A 13,280-nucleotide genomic window follows, 5' to 3' on the forward strand; every position below is an offset into this window, starting at 1 on the left:
ATTTGTAGGATATTTTTTGACTTTGTTTAATATAGATTATATTCTCAGATAGGCAATGCCAAAAGCACATACCCCAAACCTCACAGTTTAGAAGGTCCTGTTTATAAAATCAGATCAAATTTTTTCAGTTAATTTTCCCTTCAACAGGTTAAATTAAAATCCAGTTCTGAAAAGCCCCTAGTCCAGGGGGATCAGTGACTGAAACCCCAGACCAGGACACTGACATTTAGGAGACTGCCTTTAACATGGACGTATTAATTTAATACATTGTAGAGTCCTAAGAGATGTTATTTTTAATATAAACTTATTTTCCAAATAATTTAGAGGAATACAGATTCAAGTAATTCTTCAAAGGCCTGCCTTAAGTTACCCTAACACAACATAGCTTTCAAAAAGAAGACATTAGTGTAATTGAAAGTATAGGGTATTAGTAACTGTAAATGAACTGAAATAGTTTAACAGTTCCAGTATTGTACTTAAGTTTACACAGATACCTTAACATAACCTACAATGTTTACCATGAATATTAACAGCACATAAGCATCACGACGTGTTAGGTATTGTTTTCTAAACCACAATTTCACTGGTCCCAGGTATTTTAAAATAATAGGACTAAGGCAGCAGCTATAATACATAAACAATTCTTTAAGAAATATGCTTAATGCTATTACCGCTTAGAACCGTGGAAATATAACAAAATACAAGTCACATTTACAGCATAAGGCCCTTTGGTTTCTTAAGCAGCAAATGAAAGAACAATTTCTTCAGTGAAAGGCTTTGAAAAATAAAGCTTGTAGGCTTTCCATAAAAAAGGTAACTAGTTCTTTCCTTCTCAAAATAGCCAGCTATAGTCTTCAAAACATTATGTAAGAAAGCTCCTGAAATTCCTAGGAAAGAAAAAGTTAAAATCCAACAGTAGTATCTGACAGAGCAGAGATTCTATCATGGGCAAGCTGAACATACACCTTCTGGGAAGTAGAAGAAACTACTGTTTGGTTTTCTGGAGAGCTTTATTAAATTTGGAGTAATACAATAAAAAGGATCTGAAATACCTGTGTATTTACCATATATTCTAGAGCTTACAAATCTGTATTTGAGAACTCGCCTCATATTCATCTATCCTTCATAAGGACTTGAGTTAAAACAAAATTAAAATGAAATGGTTTATTCTAGTCAAGGCAATTTATGGCACTCTGTTTTTTCACGCAACCATGTGCAACTTGTATGAGACAATCCTTTTCCATCTTCCCAACGGAGCCAAAATCTATGCAGTAATTCAAGATATTTCTGTGTAACTAAACAGTGTGTGTTTAGTTACACAGAACTGCTTAGTTAAGACAGTTGGGGCAGTCAACATCTGAATTTTACAGAGAACATTCTTTTTAGGAGGTTCCATAACTACTCATATTCTTTTTTCACACCAGTTAGAAGCAGTATCAAATTAGCCAAAACACTGGAATATATAAGAAATGTGATCATGTCACCAAATGCACTGTAAATGCTGCTTAAGTGGCATGCTGCTTTTGCTATGGGGCTGGTAACAAGGATCTGGCATTGTGAAACAGGCTGTAAATGAGCGTGACCATCGGAGCAGTGTTCTTACTCTGTCCCAAACTAGCACAAAATTCTAAAACAGCTTCTTATGCCTCCTGAATCTTATTGTAGTTTATTACCACATTAATTTTAATTATCTTACAAGGGAAGAAATACAAAACATTTTCTGTTCTTGTCTCTTACACAGATACTGGTTAGAGCTCTTTCCGTGTAGCATGGCTAACAAAACTTTTTGAGGCAGCATAAGAATTTACTTTTTGCAAACTGTCATAAGGCAAAATGACAGTTTGTGCTAAATTCAGGCAAGACAAATGATCAATAAGAATTTCGCAGACACTGAAAGGACTAGGCTGCAGGATTGCATTCACTAGCACTATTACCCCCTAAGCATTTTTGTTGAATTTAAAAACCAAAATTTTGTAGGAAATTTCACAGGAGTTGATTGAGAACGCTTCTGAATAATTCTGAAACACTTAGCTGCTTCTTTTTTGATTGAATATATGCATCCTACCTTCAGTGCTCTGGTGCTCGGTAAAGAGACAGGAAATCTTTAGCATGTAAGATGACTTTGCACTTACGCAATTCCACTGCAGTACCAAGTGAATGCAAAATCAAGTCTTTTTTTCCAGTGCAAAAGTCTTTCGTTTGCTGGGCTGAAAGTTTCCCCAAGTCATGCTTGTACTAATCAAAAAAAGATGTTAATCAGCTTACCCATGATCCAAATTTCATCGATCTTTGAAAGAACAAAACAAAACATTTTACCCAAAAAGATCTTTTAAGTCATTACTAGCTGAACTGCTGTTTGTCATTGTGTTTGCTGGTTGTGCAAAGTTCTGAGGAGCAAAGAAAGGATTACCCTGTATACCAAAGCCAGGTTGTCCTATCATGTTCATCTGAGGTCCCAAGACTGAAGTGCTTGCACCTGGGGACCCTTGCGGGGGTACAAACTGATTAACCCACTGGCTTGATTTCTGTTGAGCCAACTGTTTCATGCTAACTTTGGGTTTTTGAGGACCAAAAAGATTATCTAAAGCAGACATATCTGGGGGTCTGTTCTGTTGTGTCAGTGGAGAGATTGCAGAGGCAGCATTCATAGGACTGTAATTTGGCATATTGGCAGTTGGTACAATGTTCATCTTGGTTGTTGTTGTTGCACTTGGACCACTGAAGAAATTCTGAGTGGTGGGACCAGCTCCCATACTGAATCCAGCAGTCTGAAAACCCATATTAGTATTTAGTCCATTTGTTATATTTCTCTTTGTGTTGTCAATAGATGATGAAAATCCCATTCCAACGCCCATCGAAGGGACAGTAGAGAAGCTGTTTGAAGGTGGAACTTTCGCTTTGTTGATAGAATGGCTAGCCAAAGATGACATATTATCTATCAAGGTATCTGTCAAGTCTTTTGTCTGCAAAATACACAAAACACAGTTAAATGCTACTCTTGTACAAACACTCTAGCAACAGTCTTTATAATTTCTCCTGCAGAAGTGGCATTCGTTTTTCAAAAACTGGAAATTACTGCATGGAATTAGGCATGAAATTTAGTCATACACAAAAGCAATTAGGTTATTTTCATTCTTTGCTACTTAGAATTCTTACGCAGCTTTAATTTATCAACTAAGACTATACACGAAGTACTACTGTGACATTTGCTTACACGTCCCATTCCTATCCTATTCTTATTCCCAAGCCCTTTATGTAGTTAGTTAATAAACTCTTCAGAGCAAAACCTTTTTTAATATGTGCTTCTTCCTTATCTAGAACAATGACCTTCCAATAATAATTATTCCTTTGGAAACTCCTGAAATTTAAAAAGTGGGGAATATTGCTAATGATACAAATGGAAGGCAGATTAAAATTAGATTTAGTTTTTCACAGCTGTGCCATTGTACTACCAGTGAAAACAAAGGTGACTCCCAGGACAAAAAAATGCCAAATGCATACAGCACTCGAAAGGAAAATGCATTACAGCTCCAATGGAAACACTGCAGTAGTTTGTTCTTTCTCACCTGCTTCACTGGAGGTGTTATTACAGTTGCTTGCGGCTTAAGAGGTTGCTGGCTTTTCAGTTTCTGTGCCTGTTCTTGTTCTTTAGCTAGCTTTTGCTTCTCTTCTAGTGTAAGTGATGCCTTTAAAAGGGAAAGTACTGACACTAAGTTACACAGAACGGTTATTTGTACACTGATATTTTATTTCATAAATAGCACTGTTGTTTTAATATGTGGTAGAACAATATATATTATTTATACAAAAGATAAAGTGGATAAGCACAAAATCCATCACAATATTTATCATATTGCTGAAATGTATTTAAAAGTAGCATAAAGAGAAATTTGAGCAGATCTCAAATAAAGAGGTATCACAACAAAAACATTTTAGCTTTGTCTTCTTAAGGTTGGGCATAAGAGAAGGTGTTCTTCACAGTTTTTGTTTTCATATGGTTGCCAACAGGCACTTGAAATAGAACCGCAATTGACCATGGAGTTGGAAAGGGAATTTTATTTTAAGATTGGTCAAGAGGCGTTTCAGGATTTTAACTCTGCTTTTGTTAATGTTAAAGGATAAAATCAAAATCATTCCCCCTTAGTGTAAAATTAGTGAGAGGGTTCAGACAATTAGGAATGGAAATGATAAAATGTCTAGATTCTGGGAAGCCATTTACATAATTAATAACATGAAAAGAGTTCTACAATAGTTAATGCTTGTGTTCACTATTCTATGCCATGCCATGCTTTTTCTTTGCTTCTTGTATTTATCCCCATAGTGACTGGTCACTTTCACTTATCTTTGAATTGTGCAGTAAATGTTAGTCTCTGCTACTACATGAAATTCTACATTTTACCTTCATCTCTGTTTGTAATTTTATCATTAAGTTGCCTGTTTTGATTTTCCTATCTAAATCCACTGCTGAAGTTTCAGTTTCATTGAAATCTATAATTAAGGAGAAAGAAAATGACCAAAAATTTATAATCCTAATTGCTGCCTGCTTTGTACAAAGCTATGCCTATGTACAAAGCATAGCCTTAAGGAAAGGCTTTCACAGAAATTCAAGGATATGATTTGAACATTTTTCAGTGGACCTTCACATGTGACTATGTATGGTGCTGTGCTATACAAAAGCAGTTAGCTTTTCTTTTAAAGCTTTAAATATGCTAACTATCTACACATACTCTTTTTATGCAACCATATCAGCCTTTTATTAGACAGATGGATGTAGCACGATTCCAAAACAAAGTAAAACACACCTTTTTCTGTGTTGATGACATGTCATTCTCTTTACTCTCAGATCCACTGGTTAGAAGGTCAGTTCCACTAGTATTAAATACCTTGTCAATCTGTTTAGGTTCAAAGAAACAAAACATAATTATTTGAAATGTTGTCATTTAAATTAACATAAATATTGACTACGAAATTTTAAATTTCACATTTCTATATGTAACACAATAAAATATTGTCACTTACCTGATTACTTGTACTACTAGATCTTGCCTCTTCAGACACACTCATTTGGTTAGCTATATCCAACGATCTATATAGTACAGAGTATACATATTACAAAAAGATAACTTTGCAGTCACATCCACAACACTAACTCAAGAACGCAGATTATTCTTCTGCATTTAAATAATCAAAGAAATTGCATTATGAGAGCACTGCCATTTTTACAGAATGCCTGTAGGAGACTGGAAAATGTTAATGTTCTGAAATGTAAACGTTTCCTAATGATCACCTCACATGGTCTTAGTTCCTCCTTTTGAACGAGGTGACACAGACTTTGTGTAGCCCAGGTTAATTTGAGTCAGAAATCTCACCTCATATCAGACTCCATAAAATAGCTCAAAATATCTTCAAATATCAGTACTTTCTAAAAGGGTGCAATGTTTTGGTTTCTCAGTATAGTTTATGTTCTCAACAACTACAGAAGAGTAACTTAGAATACAGAAGCAAGACATAAACTGTACTAGTGGAGCTCAGTATGAACTTTTACACTTAATGAATTAATTAAAAATTATTGACTCAAAATAATAAACTGTGAACTGTATAAAAGATTTTACTCTATAAAACCACTGACATAAAATACTATTATAATTCTAGGACGAATAAATCTTTTCTGACAACTGTGCTTATCTGAGGTATTTCTCAACTACTGACATATGAATTACCTAGATTTTTTTTTTATTTCTAAGGCTAGAGATTTCTCACATTTCCTAAAAAATGATCTGAAATTTATCTCTGCTCATTTGTTCCTTCTCTAATATACACATAAATAAACACTTACTTCTGTTGCTCTTGCATGACATGAAGTTGCTCAAGTTTTGTTTTATGCTCTGCCTCCAATCTATTAAGCATATCTTTTATGACACAAATAAAAGAATTGAACTGTAAAAAAAATATACAAGAAGTTTGGATTTTGCAGTGATGGAATTCAGACATATATTACTTAAAAGTAGTATCGCATAAAACTTACAATACACAATATCAGATAAACTGCAGATTTTTAAATAAGTTATAATCCACCTTCACTACCTTCCATTAGATACCTAACTACAAGCAGAGTGTATACTGAAACAGTGAAAAATATATATTGCTACAAAAAAAAAAAAAGTAGGGCAACCCAGACAAAAAAAACCCCACAAATAAATATTACCAGGTTCATTTTCAGAAAAAATCCCATGATTGCAATTCTACATTATCTGCAACATTTACAAACAAGAGCAAGGGAAAAAACATAAAGATGCTTTAGCTTTTCATTTGAATTGTAATTTTGTTAACAGCTAACTGCTTTTGCAGGATATTTAGAAGGTGATAGTAATCATTCTGAAATTTTATACTAGATCAGTCAAATTCACTGAAAAATAACAAGCTTTAGACATGCAAATACAGTAATACTGGAAGGTTTTTTTGGTTTTGTTTGTTTGCTTTTACGAGAGACAAAGACATACAGTAACGTATGATTTTTTCTCTGACAACAGTTTAAACCTATTCTCTGCCAATTTATCAAGTAAAAGCATGCAACAGTCATGTTCCTACCTGATTGAGATTAAGATTGTTCTCAATACTAAGAGGAATCAGATGGGGCAATACTTTTCCGGCAAGCTGTTCTTTGGTAATTCCCAACTTCTTATGAGTAAATGTACATTTGTAAATACCTGACATACAACATCAAAACAGCAAAAATTGTTAAGTTTAGTAAACAATGTGAACGAAGTAGCACTCTATATGTATCCATCATCTGCACATACATTGGCTCTGTGCGCAAGCAGATACAAACAGAATCATAAAAGCTAAGTACTCATCCACAACACAAACATATTATAGCAAGAGGCTTTGCTAAAGTTCAGAACAAGAGGAGGTCCAAAGTAATACTTTGCAGCTATGAAACCTGGTATTAGTCAATGTATTGCCCAGGTCAATTGTCTGAGAATATGCATCGTTGAACAGATCACGAGCAACTGAGTTATCACAAACTGACAAACTGTCACTGAGAAATTAAGCTGTGTTACCTAAGGATGTATTCTCTCCCAGCATATGCACGTCTCTAGGAGTAACTATCACACTGCTCTCTGATCGCATTTTACAAAGATTCTTACCCAAATGTTTGGGGCTGTGTTACACATAGTCTTTATTTATTCTAAAGTCATTGAAAAAAGAATACTGGCAGGCATGAGAGATCCAGTGTTAAGCCTACAAGTTCTACAGTGTTTCTGACAGGAGAATTTCTCTGCCTAAACAGTCCACCTCTGGTGGCAAATACCGAACATACTAGCACAAAAGAAGCAGCAGCTTTCCTCACTTTCTATGGTTAGTATTAGAACAGAGCTGTCAGCTGGCCAATGAAGATATCACACACAAGATGGAAGGTTGTATGATTCTGGAAAAAAGAAGAGCCCAAATACATAAAATTGATTTCAGCCTACCATTTCCAGACTAGGGTTCACTTATCCACTGTATCCAAGCAAAATTCAGGAGTAATACAACTAAAGTAAAAGATACACTGCTGCTCATTCTCAGACAGCAAACACAAGGCAAAGGTTCAGAAAAGCAAAAAGCAAGGAGATTCTCAAGTAGGAGCAGCAGCTATAATGCTACCACCACGTATTAGCGTTTAATGAGGGCTGCTGCCAGTACAGCTCAGCTTGTTACAAATGGTCTTCTGCCAACTACTGTATTGTCAGTAAGAGAAACGGTCACTGTCTTCCAGACTTGGCCAAGCAGTCACGCCTCTTTCTTGGCAGTGACTCTGGTCATCTGGTCTCCTCGAGCCCATTCAAGTTGTTAAAATCACGCATCCTGAGTTAGGCAAGCGCCAGAGCGACACTAGGAGAGCACAACTGGGAGTGAGGCCTCCCCTTCCAGAAGTAACAAGCCATTAGGTTTTGTTAACTGTTTTGTGAAACCTGACCCAGACTATGCTCCATTTCAGTGCAAAGGCAGCCATGTTTATTTAAATGTCCAACAAAATGAGCCTAATAAAACGTGCAGTGAAGAGCAGTAGGTTTGTAGGCAATCATTTATAGCATCTGACACGCAAGAGTGCAAGAGAAGGCAATAGTGACATCTTAAAAGCTTCAGCAGCATCTGAAAGACAACAGATCATATACTCTCCTGAGGAACACAGCCTCTCTGCCTGTGTGGGCCATACAGTCCATGAAGTGTCACCATCCAAGAACTGCAATGAGTACTCAGAACCGCATTGGGCCTTGAAGACTACAAATGTACGTACTGGTGTTCAGAAGTACCAGCAACACATAAGGCAGCTGAAGAAGGGTGCACTTCAGAACCAGAAACGGGAAGTTTTTAGTAGTCATTTTAGCAATACACTATGTAAACATTATCAGTGATCATACAGAAAGCTCTCAGATGTACAACATCAAAGCACGAAAGAGCAGAAAGTTGAAAATATTAATTACCTAAAATTCCCATTAGCACTGCAGGTTCCTTGGATGGAATTTGTTGTAGAAAAGGTAAAATATCGTCAAGCACAAACCATTTATCCAAGTACTCCAAAATCTTGCCTAAGCACACTAGTGAGTTTACCCGGACCTGTGAAGTACAACAAGAATTAAAAAACTCTTTACTATATTTTTGCCTAAGAAAAAAAACCCAAACATATAAAACTCACACCTAGAAGAAAACATGTGCTGCTGAAACTACGACCTTCACATCTGAAAATTCAAGACAAGTTAAAAAAACCCTTTTGTGTCATGAAAGGAAAATTTATATAGTTACACATTGCTCGCAAAACATTGGCTTTTCCGCAGAACAAACACTGTTATTCTGGAACAGGCTTCAACAATTTTTACAGTATTGTTAACAATAATAAGTTGCTAATAACTTTAAAAATAGTCAGAGTAAAAACGTAAACGGTGCTTTTGTATTTGTAAAAAATAAAAAAGCTCAAAAGGAAACCGGGGCACACTGATGGGCTTTTCTTTAAAGACACAATAGCAGAAAAGCCAAAGTAATTAAGGGTAACAATATGTGCTGAGGACTAAAAAGAGACAAAATTGTTAGGATACTTACAGCAAGAGAAGAAGTTTGCAAACATGCATTTTTAATTCTTGGAATTAATGAATTTTTCATTGATGGGTAATCTATTAAATTGGCAAACGTGGGAATTATGTTTAGGCAAAGCTCCTATAAAAAAAAATGTGCATAAGTTTAAAAAGAAACATGTATATTTATTATTAAATTAGTGCTAATATTACTCAACATCAAAATTAGTTTCAAATGTCTGCTTAAGCTTTCCTTTTAAGGAAATATTTAAGGAAACATCATATTCAACTAAGCTGACCTTAATCTACTGGACTTACTTAAAAATAGCTGGAATAATAAAGCATCATGATATGCAGATACAACCCTGGAAAATGGATTTCAAAAAGAATATTCATAAATTTATAATAAAATATTTGGATAGCAAGAATATCTTGCATTTTCACAAAACACCTTTATATTAAAAACCCCTGTTATTACATCAAACTAACATTTTCCTACATAAATCAAGCAAATCTGAATAAGTACTATCAACAACACTGCAGCAGCACAATGATAGGCTGAAAGATAAAAGAGCATATCAAGATTAAACATACTTAAGCAACAGAGAGAAAAATACTCAATTTCAGCCCCATCTCAAAAAAATAAGAGACAGCAATATTAAGTATAGGTTGCAACTAAATACCTGAGCAACCAAACTACTGATGCAGAAAACCCTCAAGCCAGGTATTTAGAAACAAAAAACTTCCTCCATAATACTGCAAAGGCTTTGCAAAGGTGAGTCACATCTGATTATCCAAATCCTTCTTTAAGAAATATTTTTCCTGTTTACATCCCCCTCCCACTCCTGAATGCCTTTGGGTAACTGGAACTTAATTCCAGTAGAAGAAAGATCTCCAAAAAAAAAAAAGGAACCTTAGAAAGGTAGAGAAAGCATAAAGAGAAAAATTAAAATATGGATACATAAAAATGTCACCAGAAGGCATATTAGTATGATTTTACAGGAAATCAAGTCTTCCAAGGTAATTGCCAGCACACGTTCTTACCAGTGGGACCTCAGAATAAGCCAACTCTCACTGACTGGTAAGAGCACTCATGCCTGCGTAGTTTCTGTGGCACAGACAATGCTTTATAAAGCATTTTTGCTATGGCGGCTAGTCAGAATTTAGGTTAAGTGCATTAGAACAACAATCAAGTGGTTACTCCCTGGAAAGTAGGGGAACTAAATTTTATTTTACTAAAACAAGTTTTCTTTAATAAAACATTGATCTCTTTCAACATTCAGGAATATTACATAGCTTTATCTTTTTTTTTTTTTTTTCAAGTAAACAAACACAGGGTTACATAAAATGTTGGCGCATCAGCTTAAAGAAAAGAGAAAAAAAATCTTTTAAATAAAGGCTGCAATTACTATACCTGGATCTGAATTGAGGGTGCTTCCAAGGCTCTATAAACCATTGGTAAAACACTGTTCTTTATTTCATCTGGTGGAGTTTTGGTTAGAAGCAAGTCCATTTTTTGCAGAAAGATCAACAAGATCTATTAAAAGAAGGACAATTCAGAAGCCAAAAGTTTTAACTCCAGAAACATATACTTACAATCTAAAGTGTGTTGTATCATATTACAAAAACTTCAGAAGTTTTCTTGTAAATGTGATCACTTACCATGTTGCTTGCCTGAAGGCATGGAAGACAAAAAACACTTTGACATATTATTGCATTTTAAAAACAGCAAATACAAATCAAACAAAATATGTGTGTTCTAGACTAATCTTCGTGAAATAAATCATAATGACTAAGGAGGGAGTTCTTGTTTCTATTTACAACAGTCTTTTGTTAAAATCCACCCAAAGAAAATCTCTATATACACATCACTATTGAAAAAGCTGACCTTTCAAAAACCTGTGGCTCAAATGCTGTCCTTAAAGCATTTGATCACAACTCCACATATAAAAGCTGCATTCCCTCTGTATCTAGAATCAAAATAGGGACAGAACTAAAAGAATATTACAGCTACTATATGGACACAAAATAGCTTTATTCTATTTTGTATGGAAATTATAGATCATAAAAAATCTCAAACAACAACAAAAAAATACATCACGTTAAACTAAAAAGCAACACTAGAATAGCACATTTATACAGTGGGATTCACCTTGCTAAGGCTTAGCCATCTAAAAGTTAGCTGCTATTCTAAATTACTCATCCCAGCTCAGTCTCCAATACAGAGAGCTATGTAACTCTGTATCATCTCACATAGGTGAGAGAACTTCCTACAGGTGACACTGACTATCCACTGACATCTAAACTCCTTTTAGAAAATAGGTTAGACTAGATGGATAAATCGTGGTGAATGGTATCACATTCATAATAGAAAGCCAGGTATTTCATAGGAGGAAAAGATTTCAATTTTTAAGTCTAAAAGTATGCAGCAATCAGTGCTTGTATGTTAAATAAACAGAAGCATCAGAGTGTAGAAATACAAGTGTACCAAAACCACATATATAAATTTCCCCTTTCATTTGCTTCCTTTACAGGGAAGAAATTCTTTTAAACTGCAGATAATGTGTGCTGTCCTATTCTATATACACACACACACACAGACACACACAGACTCATTCATTCATTCCACGAACACGGATTCTGATGCAATATCCCCAAATTTGGGAGAATTAGGGTGAGATGCACCAGATCAGTTTTAAAGTTAGATTTGATAATTATTCTTGCATAAAGAATTTTCATTTGTCCTAAAATTGGCTTTTTGAAACATCCATGTGCTCATAACATTGCTCACTTGTCTAGCAATCCTGTAATACTGTGGCATGATGGTTTCTATGTTAGCTAAATATATATTTTGGAGAGGGATCATTTTGATTGTTTTTGCAAATTTGAAAAGGACATGAATGAACCTGTTATTTAACAATTAGAAAAGTTTCTTTAAAATAAGAACAAGATGTTTGAACTTGTAACAGATTGCTTTAAAATTAAAAATTGCACGATACAGTCATTTAGATTTCACAGAAGCAGTTCAGCTATTTTCCACTGGCTGTCAATGCTTTTCAACTAAGACAAGATAAAGCTCTCTGCCTGTCCTTAACTCGGATGTAGTTCATGCTGTTCCAATGAAGTCCTTTTATTTTTAGCTTTCTAAGATCATATTTGATACTTTTTATCTATTTAAGTAGAAACTACAGTCACAGTCACAGAATCAAACACACCCTCTAGTAAGCAAGCAGCAGCAGTTGCACTCCAGACAATAATGCTAAAACTGTGCTTCATTGATTAATACAGAGCCCAGTACTTGTCAGGGTACACTTTGGTGTACTGTATTAGAATATGAATTTACAGTACTTCATATGCTAACTCTCTGTGGATTCCCCCAGATATAAATTAAGGATTTGTCTACACGGGAAGCTATGTCAGAGTAAGCTAGGATGGTAATTTACAGCATACCAGTTACCCCATGCTAACTCCAAGAGTACGGTGACAATTTGTAGTTTAACTAAATATTCAATTTTCATATTATAGATTCCCTCATACAAAGACATAATGAACACTGGGTAACAATTTCTTCACACTGAATTACAGGAGCCTCGCTATGATACATTCACTTCCTAACTCAAGTACCCTACAAAAGCCACATAATGGGCCTCATACAAATCTAAAACATCTTGGGAGAATGTTTGGAAGAAACACTGACACCTTCCCCATCCGCCCTATCCATGAGCTACAAACACACACGACCTGCACATTTTTGTCTTGTACAAAAACAGGCAGACCTGGAATTCTGCGCTCTGGCGCTCTGCACCTTTGTATTTTTTTTCCTGAGCTCCTGGTATATTAATTCTGAAAACCTGTCCTAGATTACTTAAACTTTGCCATACTAAAAAGACCATAGAAATAAGAGTTGAATAAGCCATCTAGTACTTCATGTGCATTAAAAATGTCAACATAAGAATTTAATGTACAGTTTCTAGAAAGCTAAAGAAAAACTTCGCAAAGCTCGCTCTTTAAGAGCTGACCCCAAGTCTGTATTTTGCTTTCCTCATTTCTCAAGAAATAAAACAGCTTTTATGCCCATTATGCTCCAGATATAACTTTGAGACAAACTTTTTGCAGTGAGGATTGTCTCACAAATCTGATGTTAAAGGTAGCAAAACACAATGTTACCTTTTAGGATGAAACAGCACAAGTAAGATGTTCACTGGCTTTCGGTTGGTTAGACATTTA

At 35.1% G+C, this 13,280-nt stretch overlaps 1 protein-coding gene across 2 annotated transcripts in view; it reads right to left on the bottom strand.

Annotated features, from left to right (window-relative positions):
* Positions 1 to 1,001: 1,001 nt before the first annotated feature.
* The window catches only part of SCYL2 (SCY1-like 2 (S. cerevisiae)), a 31,884-nt gene continuing 19,605 nt past the window's right edge, over positions 1,002 to 13,280 (bottom strand). The window contains exons 9-17 of one of the 2 annotated variants that reach the window (XM_009882579.1): positions 10,468 to 10,590; positions 9,082 to 9,195; positions 8,469 to 8,601; positions 6,589 to 6,707; positions 5,837 to 5,937; positions 5,020 to 5,086; positions 4,803 to 4,892; positions 3,567 to 3,686; positions 1,002 to 2,963 (exon numbers count right to left, since the gene is read on the bottom strand). In XM_009882579.1, coding sequence (XP_009880881.1) covers positions 2,313 to 2,963; positions 3,567 to 3,686; positions 4,803 to 4,892; positions 5,020 to 5,086; positions 5,837 to 5,937; positions 6,589 to 6,707; positions 8,469 to 8,601; positions 9,082 to 9,195; positions 10,468 to 10,590 — 1,518 coding nt within the window. In that variant the 3' untranslated portion in view covers positions 1,002 to 2,312. The remainder of the gene's footprint in view (positions 2,964 to 3,566; positions 3,687 to 4,802; positions 4,893 to 5,019; positions 5,087 to 5,836; positions 5,938 to 6,588; positions 6,708 to 8,468; positions 8,602 to 9,081; positions 9,196 to 10,467; positions 10,591 to 13,280) is intronic. The other variant, XM_009882578.1, reaches the window with a different exon arrangement.

The sequence above is a fragment of the Charadrius vociferus genome, unplaced genomic scaffold, assembly GCF_000708025.1.
Source record: "Charadrius vociferus isolate BGI_N301 unplaced genomic scaffold, ASM70802v2 scaffold72, whole genome shotgun sequence".
NCBI lineage: Eukaryota > Metazoa > Chordata > Aves > Charadriiformes > Charadriidae > Charadrius > Charadrius vociferus.